This window comes from Macrosteles quadrilineatus, unplaced genomic scaffold (genome assembly GCF_028750875.1).
Source record: "Macrosteles quadrilineatus isolate MER2022 unplaced genomic scaffold, UCM_ALF_1.0 Scaffold_2__2_contigs__length_208266976, whole genome shotgun sequence".
Taxonomy (NCBI): domain Eukaryota; kingdom Metazoa; phylum Arthropoda; class Insecta; order Hemiptera; family Cicadellidae; genus Macrosteles; species Macrosteles quadrilineatus.
This window is the reverse complement of record NW_026542595.1, coordinates 205,267,241-205,280,230: the sequence shown is the minus strand read 5'-3', so window position 1 is coordinate 205,280,230 and position 12,990 is coordinate 205,267,241. Positions and strand designations below refer to the sequence as shown.

The 12,990-nt window shown below is 35.0% G+C and overlaps 1 protein-coding gene across 1 annotated transcript; it reads right to left on the bottom strand.

The window, feature by feature from the left end:
• Positions 1–150: 150 nt before the first annotated feature.
• Positions 151–12,980, bottom strand: LOC128987693 (protein crooked neck-like). Its single transcript, XM_054408679.1, has 14 exons — positions 12,766–12,980; positions 9,695–9,784; positions 8,803–8,957; positions 8,088–8,290; positions 7,585–7,753; positions 7,101–7,233; positions 6,406–6,567; positions 5,689–5,817; positions 4,999–5,211; positions 4,379–4,525; positions 3,298–3,492; positions 1,457–1,585; positions 1,177–1,311; positions 151–613 (listed from the first exon to the last, which is right to left on the bottom strand). The coding sequence occupies exons 1-14, from the start codon at positions 12,799–12,801 to the stop codon at positions 461–463; spliced, it is 2,049 nt and encodes a 682-aa protein (XP_054264654.1). The 5' UTR covers positions 12,802–12,980; the 3' UTR covers positions 151–460.
• Between the last annotated feature and the right edge of the window lie 10 nt (positions 12,981–12,990).

Below are 12,990 nucleotides of genomic sequence, written 5' to 3'. Positions count from 1 at the left end.
AGTTACAGATTGCCACCTTGGTCGTAGAGAGATATTTTGTATACATAAATACTACAAAAATCTTGTCCTGGCACATGCTTGAAATATCAGCAAAACTTCAAAATAAACAAAGTTTATTTACATAATTATTTACATATATAGTTTGGTCCAGATAATAATCTACAAAAAATCACTACACATAAACTTATAACTTTAGAGGATGGATAAAAATTGTACAATTGAACACAAATAACTAGGAATACTTGAATAGAAATAATAGTGATATCATTTTTAACTTAAGATTCAAAAATTGATTGACTAGTCCAATTCATATCAGTATTTAAATAAAACAACCACGAATCATAGTGATTGGAACTGCAAACTCTAAATAGAGTTGATATAAAATAATTGTATGAGAAATATTTTCCTGTTTTCCTGGCTTTTAAAATTTCTCTCAACTAAACATTGCAATTTGCAGCTTTCAAGTTTCATTGTCATGTTCTTCTTCGGGTGGCAAAGTCGTATCTTGCTGTTTCTTCCAGGCTTTGGCACTAGCCAGCAGTTTGAGGTTAGGCTTGGTCGCCTCATCCTCTGGGAAAATGTAATCGAAAAACTCTTCCCATCCTTCATCAGTCTGTAAAACAAACATTTGCATTAAGATGCATTTTTAGAAAAATTATGTGAGCAATACAAAAAAATTGTACCTATTGCCTGCTTGGTACCTTAACCTTTTAACATTACCAATCTTTTATTCATCGTTTATATTTTACAGCTACAAGGAGTGTTTTTATTTTTTTTTTACTTTACCATGTTATTGTAACGGATTCAAAACAGTAAAGGTTAGTGGTTTGAATGGAAAACCCCTAAAGAATTGAATAGGTTTCACTACAGAGAAACTATTATTTTGATAATTTTAACATGTTTACAATGTTTTTTTTAATTTTATTTGTCAATGCTGCAGCCACTTTAGGTGGGATAGTTGTTACTGTACAAACAGCCTACACTCCAGATTTTGTAGCATTATGAAAACTAGCAAGGCATTTTTACCAATTTTATTGAAGTCCATTAAAAAAACTAAGCTGAATTCTAGTGACCTGACCATTTTATGTTGTAAAAATTAACTTCATTAGGCCTAGTCAAAACTAAGGTTTTAAATGTAAAGAAAGGGAAACAGATTGGTAATTCATGGCTACATACCCCGTCTTGAGCCGTGACTTTCTGTCGTTTCTTGACTCGGCGGGGCATCTTGCTCTCCACTTTCTGTACTGTGGTGTCATCTCCATGATTGACATCCATGTCCCTCCAAGCCTCCAACAGCAGAACTCTTTCTTCCTGAAAATGAAAAATTCAAAATTTATTTCACAGCCAAAACCAAAATTACAATTCAATAAGCTTTAAAATTATTATTTGAAGAAACTTATCGTGCAGTCTAAATGATAAATGAACAGTGTGTTTTATGGTTTGACACTCAATTTACCTTTTCTCCAAGATTTCTCAGGGCAGCATTGCCTCTCTCATAGACTCTACGAGCCAGAGCTATTTTGTCTATTTCTGCGTCTTCTGCTGCACCGTGAGACATCTCAAACTGGGCGTAACTCATCCACACCTGAGATGAAATTCAACATTTAGTTACAAAGGTTAACAAAAATCTAGCTAAAATAAAAAAAAAACTATAAGCAAACTTTTTAATGAAATAAAAACATATTAAGTCTTTGTAAGAAACACATTACGAAACCTTACTCAAAATCCTCTGCAAAAGCTTCTTAAAAATAATGGTCAACATTGCATTGTGAAATTAATCACCTGTGAATTATCTATATCATATCATATCTAGATATCAACATCGAAAATCCCACCAATGCACATGCAGAAACAGTGTTCATCAAAGAACATTACTGACTATTAAAGTAGATCTTCAACAATAACAAACAGTTGAATTTTAAGCATTTCAGAAAGAGTATGGGTGCAGCCTTCTGCCAGTCTGTATGCTTGCTTATGGTGTTGTATCATAAAATTTAGTAGCAGTAAATAATAGGTACCACACTACTCAATATCCAGACAATATCAGAAGCCTGAAATTTGATTGCACACTGTGTTTTACTGCTAGAAGTCCACCAAAGTAGTTTCAAACATTCAAAGATGTGATAGTAAGCCAAACAACTCCCGTTTAGTTTTTTCAAGTTGGCAAAATTGACAATCAGTTATTTATATCAGCTCACACTGCCAGAGGCTCATTCATAAAAGTTAATTTTCCTACAGTCACCCGACAAAGTTGGCTTCCTTGTACTGTTTATAGTACAGAAAGCTGCTAATTGCTGCATATTTATACTTTGCCGTACGGTTTATACTTTGCCGCACATCAGGATTCTAACGAAACAACACAGAACAGCGTGGTTCTATTATGCACGTAATCCGTGTACGCTTGGAAATAGGTTGGCAACACTTAAAGATAATAATACTATGAGCAGCTGATTGACTATTATAACTACGATTTAACCTGTCATCTCGTGTTTATAGTTTCGGTATTTCTGAACTTTCTGGACTTTTCTTTTAAACGTTTTTAAAACATTCCTACGGTCTTAATAAACAAGAAAATACCTTTAAAAGTATTTTTTTAGGCGCGGAAACCACTTCAAATTACAAAAACATACGGAACTATATTCACAAAACGCGGAGCACATTTCTTGTCGAGGAAAAATAGCGGAGTGATACGGACCGGGTACTACTTTCTCTAGGGCACATATTTGTGTTGCCTGCTGAACCTAAAATCGTGTTGTATAGTGTTTGATTTGAAAGACTAATTATTTATATGTTTTATAGTGACTGTAGGAAAAATATAATGTGTAACACGAGTGCAAAAGGTCTTTGCTGCACTCGAGATCCTTGCCCACTAGTTACACAAATAACTATTCCCTGCCACTGCATGGAAATTATCACATTGCCACACCTATAAACAGTGCGCAAAATCGCTCATTCCCACTCGCTAAATCTGCTGATTTCACTGATATTTCTATAAAATGCTAACATCTGGTAAGCAAACATAACCTAAAAGACATTGATATACCACTACAAAGTTAATCTGGTTGTTATAATAAGTTAATTATGGTGGTAGGAAAAATATTGTGTGTATTACGAGCACAAACAGTAATTGCCGCTCTTGAAATGTATGGTTGTACTCATCTAAAGCTTTGTGCGGACATCTTAACAGTTCTCGAGCGGCAATGACATACTTTGTGCTCTTAATACACAAATACCAATTTCATCCTAAGACTGGCAATAGCCTTAGCGTGGGAATGTAATGTCTAGTTTTCTGGCTACCTTGACATGATGTGTCCGTTCCAGTAGTCGCTCGTACAGTTGCCGAGCCCTGGCCACCTCTCCCTGGCCGATCTCAAAGTCAATGTAGGCCTTCCACAGCAACTCAGGCATGTCTAGCCTTGGCTGTGATACAGCCAACTCATAGATGGCTCTCGCCCTGTCTATATCTCCCAGCAGCGTTTCCAACTCTGCAAACTAAGAAGTCTTTATTTATCCGAGTTGGTAAAAATTTGTCTTATATAATATTTCATTACTAGTTGTTTTAACTGTGTTTTGTAATGGGCTAGGGGGCTCAGATGAGAATAAATAGTCACTCCCCCAACGTTGGTTGAAGAAACAAAACTCAACAGAACCACTAAAATTTATAATAAAGAAGTATGGCTTTGTAACGGTAGACCCTCCTATTACAGCTTCCATTGTCACAAAAACTATAGGAGGGTGGTTGGTAAGACATCCTCAAAGAAAGAAGCTTGTTATTAGGTGCTCAAAAGACGTAGTTTGTAGTGTTATATTATTTTATTGTTTAATTTAATCCAGTTCTTAGCAGGATAAAATGAATAACTTTGTTAAAATACAAATTGAATGTAAATGCACATATTGGAGCTGTACAAACACCGTTTTGTTTTGGTTGCAATAAGGAGACCAATCAGTATTTGACTCCACTCAACCATTGTACCGAAGATGATTTTAAGGATATAAACAAGCCTATACGTTGGCCAGGTTTAAAATCCACCTTTGTGAACAAACTCATCCTAGTTGAATCAGTATTTTTAGTGCTCAACCAGAACACACACATAGAAACCACCTCACTTTTTTTGTAAGGTAATACAATTAATCATAGGCTATGTAAATAACGTAATACGATAAATTATAAATCCTTTGTAAAAAGTACGAAATAGCCAAAAATCAATTGTAATAATAAAATTGTTTGTCTGTTATTATTGTAGTTTAAATCGCAGGTTATTAAATCACTAAATGAATTTTCACACACAATACCTTTTAAGAGCTCATTTAATCTTTAATTCACATTGAGTAAATTGAATCAAAAATATTTCAATGTATCAAGATAATAAATTCTTACCCTCATCCATGTTATGCAGTTTTCAGGACCAAATTCTAAAAACTTTTCATACAAGATACGACACCGGTCGAATTCTCGTAGTTGTATCTCCAGATCAATGTATCCTCTAAAAAGTTTGTCCTTTGGGCAGATTCCAAGGGCCATTCCCTGTAAAACCAAAGTACAGTTGATAATTCATTCGCACTAAAATGTAGTTATTTCAGAATTTTATGAACGCTGAAATGGGTCACTAACAAATTATATGACACTACCTATAACATCAACAAGGGAAAAGAAAGTTTAGTTTCTAAACACAATAAATTACATAACATGGGGCCCAGGCATCAAAGGAAGTTATTTGACAGTCCAAAATTTTGTCTGACGGTTTGAAATATTTAAAGTTAAATTTTTTTTTTTATTAGAAGTATTCCCAGGATTTTAGTTCATTGTTTATGTTTACCATTAATCCTAGGCTACATCTATCTTCACATTAAAGTAATTTGTTGTTTCTTTTCAATGGGGGTTAGGGAAATTTGTTCCACACTGATTTTTTATATCCTCTATTATGGTGTAATAGATGCGGTGGCACTTTCTAAAAACACAATATTAACCATGCGCCTACTTGAGGACCAATCGCTCACCAAGGTCTTGCGAGCCACTGTTAGGTTCTTGTGGCGTATCTCAAAGTGTGCGTACAGCAGCCATATCTTGGTGAAGGTAAACACTTTGTGAGGCACCAGGTCCAGACAGGCTCGGTAAACTTGTCTCGTTCTGTCTTCGTCCTCTGCCTCAAGCTCCTCGAACAACGCGTAGTTGATCCACAAGTAGATGTAGCGACGCCAGAACTGCTTCTCCTGTGAAAAATCAATAGGGATTAATTAATTGTCTACTGTGGTCTACATTTTCAGAATTGTAGACTTGGGAAAAAGAGCAAATAAAAGTAATTGAAAAGCGGTAGCGAGTGTGCTTAGGAGTTGCAGTAAGATGAGGTTGAACTTCAATAAAAAACATCAATAACATTGAATTAAAATTTTACTTCAACACAGAGAATGTCTGCTTTTAAGTTAGTTTAGCCTTTACCTTTATAAAAACTCCTTAATTTATTACATTGAATTCAAGAGAAAAATTATTACTTACCTCCTCTCCTCTTTCTCATAAAGTCTTTTGCAACTTCCATATGGCCTTCAGATAGACCGAAAAAGTAAATTAGTGAGCTAAAAGCTAAAACCTCAACAATAACAATGCCAAGTTGTGAAAACTGAACTTGTTCGGCTTAAACCATAAGCTCAATAAACAACAAATTAGACTAATTTTGGTAGCCTGCATACTACCTTTGTTGGAGGAACATTTGCGATTGCCCTCTCGTAAGTCTCTCTGATAACTTCCAAATTGCCTTCATCTTCGACCAGACGGAGAAAGTCAAACCAAGCATCGTAATTGTGTGGATTGGCTTTCACTTCCTGTAAAAAGGGTTTAATCAGTGAATAAATAATTTCATTACCAATATTGAAACTACACAATACTTATAGAATTAAGAACTCAATACAAAGAAGGAGAAAAAGTTGTATAAGACTTGCAAAAAGGACATATGAAGAAATGTTTCAACATAAGAGAATACAATATCTTTACACGTTCCCATAGCACATAGTACATTTTTATTTAATTTTAAACTTTTTCTTCAATTGCAAATTAGCTAAAAAAATATATATAATTTTTAACAACTCGAGTCTCCGCACAGACCACTGAGGTCTATGTAGACTCATTTCCATTACATTAGTTATTATTCAAGCCGGAGCAAACATTCAACTAGTATTTAAGTTTTTACTATTATAACTTTATAAATTTAATTTTACTAGAATTAATTTACGTAAACAATTTACTGTATAATGCTTCTAGACTATATATATTTGTATTTTTTTTTTATTGTAAATTTTTTATATATTGTGGAAATAAAACTGATTTGATTTGATTTGATTTGACAACACAATGAGCACTAAATATGGCTAATAAGTAAAGAAACCAGGAAATAAAATCTAAATAACTCGTACCTCTTCGTATTGGAACTTCCTCTTGCTCACAATAACATCCTCGATGCCAGTGCGATCCCCGTACTTCTTCTCATGAATGGTGTAAGCTTTGTACAGCTCGGCAGTCTTCTCTTTAGGAATGTGGTCCAAAGCGTACTTATAGATCACTCTTGCACGGTCATGCTAAAACATTGAAGTTGCAAATTCATTACTAATATTGAAACTACACAATACTTACAGAATTAAGAACCCAATACAAAGAAGGAGAAAAAGTTGTACAAGACTTGCAAAAAGTAAAAAAGCAAAAAGTAAAGTAAGTTGAAATTTAAAAATAAAAAGCCTCAGTAGGCTATAAGAATTATTATCACAATTATAAAGAAAACCGTTGGGAGAATCATGATATTTAACTATAAAGCTTCCAGATAGTTTGTTAAAATAAAATACTTATAATTATAATTGTATTAGGAGATGGAATCAAATTTTAAACTGAATGCAAACTGATAAATGAAATTAAATTTAAAATTGCATTTCTACTGTAACTACAGGAAGACTGTTGGTGAATATTGTTTCCTGATGAAATTTTGAAATTACAGGAATTCATTCCAAATAAAATAAATTTATGTTCCCCTATAGCAAAATCATTTTTTAAATGTATATTATTAGGAAACAATAGGGAAAAAAATAACCTTATATACTAAACTTTAGAACTACCTTACCTCTCTCTGGCCTTCTTCGAATTTGGCAAAGCCGATGAAAAGTCGCTCGTCCAGTGTTTCCTCACCAAAAAATTCAACAGCTCTTTCATAGACCTTTCGAGAACTGGATACGAACCCATGTTGTTCTTCAAATCTAAAAATAAATAAGCAAAACCTAAAACAAATCTGAATTTGGACATTGTAGTTTTCATCCCATCTAAATGGAAGTGCTGGAGTAAGATTTATTAAATGAGAGCATAGTTGAATGAGACTCATAGAGAATGCTGCAATAATTACATTTTTCTCAATAGTTTCTCATACTGTGGTAGTTCATAGTGACAAACGAGATGCCTAAAGTTTGTCCTTTCAGTTAAGCCTGATCAAACAACTGTGAGAAAGAAAACTTTAGTTATAGGGACCAACTGGAAGCTGATACACTTTCCAGGAAAGAGGAAGTACAAATCAACCACCAAACTTTCTTAGTCGTCTAGTTTCGGCAACTCACTTAGCGTATTTGAGCCAGTTGGTGACGTCTGGATGAACCATGACGAACCGGTTGTATATCTGTCTGGCTCGGTCAATTTCCTTGTAGCGCAGTTCAAACTTGATGTATGTGAGCCAAGCTTGCTCATCTGGCTCCCACTCCATCCACCTCTCAAACACCTGTCTGGCTCCTGTTAACACAAGAACATGTTTCAAAGTGGACATTGGATTTCAGACAAGTAATCAATGCAACTACGAGATCCTTACAGTTTACTCTTGGGTGGACTCTAAATTCTTCCTCAGAACTCTAAATTAGAAAATTATAGCATGCCATGTTGTCTCTTGTCAACTACAATATAGCCAAAATTAGGATGTATTTATTTTTTGACGAAATCAATCACAATATATTGTATTGTTGAAAGATGGAATAAATGACTATTCATTGACTATTCGTTATCGTAAACTAACCCTTCTCTGCCACAACAAACGTTAGACCATAAAAGCCTTCCCATTTACTTTACTTACCGGCGATGTTGCCCACCATTTCCTCCATGTAGGTGTATTTGTACCAGAATTGGTTGGCCCGGGGCAGAATGGTGACTGCTCTGTCCCACAAGTTCCTGGCGTGGTTCACTTGACGGTTGCGCATCTCCAGCTCCGTGTATTTGAGCCACAGCGTGATGTTGCGGTGGTCCACGTCCAGCGCACGCTCGTATATGGAGCGAGCTCTGCGGCAAACAATGTCAATTAATATATTTAAATCCATCCATAAATTAATAGGCTACTGTAGAAAGAAATTAAATTGAAATCCTTTACCTCAGGAGGCAAATTAAGTCCACATGGCCATTTCTTACACTAAGTAGAACCTATATCAACAACAAATTTCAAAAACTGTAGGCCTACAGTAAACCCACAACCAACTGAAATAAAGCGGGCATGTCGGTTTTGGATGAAAAATATGTTTAATTAATCAATGGTTGACATTTAAATGCTGTTATGGCGCGTATAGATCTAGCCTATTTAAAAGTTGTTTTTTAACGTTATTTTAACTCATGTCATCTTCAAATCAACACTTGTATACACAAAATCTTTGTCATTAAATAATCTATTGTTGTTTTCTGAGCTCTTGACTCTTTGGTTACAATTCATGTTAATAATTAATACAGAAAAAAATGATAATTTAAGCTGAATATATTATATTTATCTAGGCCTAAGAAACTTTCAACAATGACATACTTACCGCTGGATTTCCTTTTGACTTTCCTCCCATTGTGCGTACTTAATCCAGTTGCTGATTACCGACCGATTTTTTCTTATGTTGTCCTCAAAGGCTCGCCTTTTTCTGTGCTGATAATCCGCTAACTCTTCTGGATCAGAGATCTTTTGCTTTGGTGGCTAAAATAAGACAATACCAATTTGTGTTAACTCTTAAAATCAAACAATTGAATTTAAATATAACTGCTGCGATGCAATTAGTTACCAAAAAATTATATTGTTAAACTGAGCAACACTAACGACTATTCAGCAAAAACCCACAGTGATAAAGCGAAATAATATAATTTACTAATTTTTTTTTGCTTGCCCCTGAACTGGTAAGACAAATATATATATAGGCCTAGTGGTTTATTTATACTATTTATGGTTTCAACGCTAGTAGCATAATGGTCACGTGACGCAACTAGCCGAAACTATGGTTGTAGATAGAGACAACTATCTTTGAACTGGAACAAAAGTAAAGGTTAATAAACCACTATAAAAGATAATACAACTTAATGTAACAATAAATTTAAAATAGGCCTAACAAAACTTTAATGAGTTTGGACCACTTTCCTTGAGTGTTTGAATTGATTTCATTATAAAAGTGCCACTGACATAGACACAGGAAAAAAAATGTTTACGAGAATATTTGTAGATAGTAATTTTCTAACTTAAGTGAAATGTGTTTGGAAATCGTTTTTGCCTAAAGAAGCCATAGTCTTATGATTGTAATTTTAAGCCTAAAATGATGAATGTGAGAAAGGTTATTGCTAAATACTACAAGATGAAAAATGCTCATTTAAATTTTAGTGATTCATAAGTCTTAAAGTAACTAAGCAATAGGCTAATTAAACTTAAATGCCCACTTAACTTACAGGTGGTACAATTTCCAAATCTCTTTCCTTGGCCTCCCGCAGCAATTGTTCAGCAGTAATTTGGATCTCTGCTGGTGCTTTATTCTTCACCTAAAAAACAAGAACATACAACTTTATAATCTACAGACTGAAGTAGGTTAGGAACGGACTGACGTAGACTCTGGGTGGTCATCTGTGTTCCTATGGTGTTACTGTGGAAATAAATTAAATTGAATTGCATTATCAGCTGATATTGGTCTATTTTGTGACTGATATAGGCCTACTGTAAGCTAGGTCAAGAGTATTGAAATTATAATGGGATTTGAAATTGAGTTTTTGAATTTGAATGAATGAATGAAACAATGCTTTATTTACATGTTCTTAGTACATGTTTTACAAAAACATTTCCACAATATAGACAGGTCCATGATACACACAGCAGGCTCGCATTTTTCCAACTTGGTCTTACAAGACCGTCAGCCGAGTTGGCAAACACATTGTAAATTGCTAAATAAAACAAGTACAGTACCATTATGTATACATTCAAATTACCTTTCTGATTTACCATTATTTCAGTTTAAATTGTTTTTTTTTTTAGGTTTTTGTTTTTGTCTTTAATTCTATACATCTATTTGTAATCAATTTCTAAAAACTAGAGAGTGCTCAGAGCTTGAAGTAAGATTAATAATTAAATTCTTGTATCATTTCCCACCTGTACCGCCAAGCTTGCTGTAGGAATCGGGCAAACCGCACCCAATCAGCCCCGTTCAACAAGGATATGAAAATATCCCAGGACAACTCCTCTAAACCGAACCAAAAAATTCTAAAATGACGCAGTATCGGGCACTTGGCAGCAAAGTGGTAAACATCCTCTACTTCTCCCAAATTGCATAACAAACAGTTATGATTTTGAATCCATGGTTTATAATTTAAATATAATAATTCCCCTCTACACTTGAAAATCCATTTAATTGTATTAAAATCCAACTTTGAAAAAATGTAACCATTATCTTTCAAATCCAAACTAAGTGATTTATAAATAGCATGGTAGCGAGCATTCATGGCTGTCTGAAGGACACGCTGACGATCGTTATCATGGACCGCAAACAACAGCTGACCCAACTGATATCTTGTTTCGCTAATATCATTTTGTTCTACTGATAAGTGCACTTATAAACTTTCTGCTAAACTCTCCCATTCCCTATACCAAAGTATATGTTTTCTTATAACTTCATTAGCTAATAATTTGGGTAAACGTGATTCGGGCATATTTAATACTTTCAAAACATAGTCAAATTTAAGTTTCAACGTAAGAATGAAAATCGGGTCTTGAATGTATTTGTTGTCCCTAGTATTTATGTCTTTGTAACTTAAATTTCAAATTTCTCCAGTATTTAATACATTTCTTTCCTTACAGTTATGATTTTAATCTTCAGGGTGGCTCGCCAGTATGGTAATGTAGAATATCAAGAACATCGCTTATATCCAGCTATCAAGTTTACTGTCAATCCAATGTGTTGAGCGAATTTGGATTTAGCACTTTGCACCTGTTTTTGAAAGGTCACCCTTTTTCAAACTTTGTCCTAACAGCCTAATAAGAAAAGGCTATCTATTTCAGGAGACACATCAGTGCCCAATTCGGCCTAGGCCTAGAAGTTAAGCTACAAATTATGTTCAAACAAAAGATAGATGTCTATTTGAATCAGGGTGGCTCGTCACCCTGATACGTTATAGGCTATACGTAAATTGTATGGTTTAATCTTCAGCAATTAGGCCTAGCCTAAAGCCTTGGTCACACTAGGCTGTTTAGCAGCCGCTACTAACCAGCCGCTGATAAATATCCCCAGCAGCCAGCGGATGTGTACGGTTCACATTATAACCACTAGCCGCCAGTAAACAGCCGCTAGTTTGTAGACTTCACCTGCTCCTGCACCACCCTTCTTTGACTTGGACATTTTTCTCTTTCATAAGATCAATTAGTCTTCGTTCTTCAAGTCTGACTTTGATATGACTCATTATAAGCTGCGTTTTTGGTATTCCTGTCAATGTAGTTGACAGACGAAGCATCCCTCAGGCAAGGATAATTTTGGAATACTGGTAAATCTAGAAATGTTACGCCTTTTCCCGACCACTTGTTGGTGTCAACCATGTTCAACATTCACAAAAGGAAGTACCTATGAAATACAGTATACAACGAAACTAACATTGCATAAACAAAAAATCTAGACATGTTAATTCACCAGCCGCTAGTGAGCTACCTACTAAGTAGGGGTTCACATTGGCTGGCTGCCACCAGCAAGGAGGTCACGTGACTGCCAGCGGTGGGTAGGCAGCGCTAAAAAGTTAAACATGCTAGCATTTACCAGCCGCTAGTTCTGGGTCAGACTAAGCTGCTTGCTGGCAATATTACCGGTGGCTGGTTAGTAGCGGCTGCTAAATAGCCTAATGTGACCGAGGCCTAACAATAACAAAACACCACAGCAAACGTCATGTTATCAGGATCGTCGTGTAGGCTACACACTAGTGCCGACGTTTATCCACACCAGGGAGTATCGCATCCATAGTGCAGGCCTATAAATAGGCTATCCACAATTTGTGACCTCCTTATAACTTAGCTGGATCACAGGACGATGCCACCGTCCCAGTCAAACAAAACTAAATAGAAAAACATAGAAATCAAGATGTAACTTATTCTGGTCCTTTTAAAAACGTTGTATTCTGTAAGCCAGCGGAGATTGTTCATGTTTGGAACAAAACTGGGTACCTACAGTTTCTTTACTGGGCTATGCTAATTGAAGATAACGATTAATAATCTCCATTTTTAACTAGGCTATTTCAAAATGAAACTGTCTTGACCTAACCCAACTTGCTAATAATGAAAAAATTGAATGAAGGTTTACTAATCGAATTGATAGGCCTACTTTCAATCGATATTAGCGTAGCCTAGCGTTGTTAAGAAACTGTGTACCCACAAAATTTATAGCCTAAGTTTAAGTTTAGTTAGTTCCTAGATTTAAAGGGACCATTGTCTATTGATTTTCAAAGCTAGGTAGCCTATAACCAATCTAAACTAGAATTTAGGCCTAGCCTACCTTTGCAACTTTTGGCATCTTCTGTGGCTTCTCCATTTTTCGAAAATTTAAACAATTAAAAAATAATTTACAATTTATTCTGTTTTGAATAAAATTTTGACGATACAGTATTTCAATAAATAATCATAACTGGATTTCAACTAAGTCCATACTCCATAACCTATATCTATCTGCCATTTATTAACAAACAACAACAAACAAGAACCAAGAAAGAACAGAACGAGA

What these genes read in the sequence shown, in the direction of transcription:
- LOC128987693 (XM_054408679.1), bottom strand. Translation starts at nt 12,801, where the DNA reads ATGGAGAAGCCACAGAAGATGCCAAAAGTTGCAAAG. An exon ending in CAGTGGCTCGCAAGACCTTG is followed by an intron (nt 4,526 to 4,998) that starts GTGAGCGATTGG and finishes TTGGTTTTACAG; the next exon opens with GGAATGGCCCTTGGAATCTG. An exon ending in AACGGACACATCATGTCAAG is followed by an intron (nt 1,586 to 3,297) that starts GTAGCCAGAAAA and finishes ATTTCATCTCAG; the next exon opens with GTGTGGATGAGTTACGCCCA.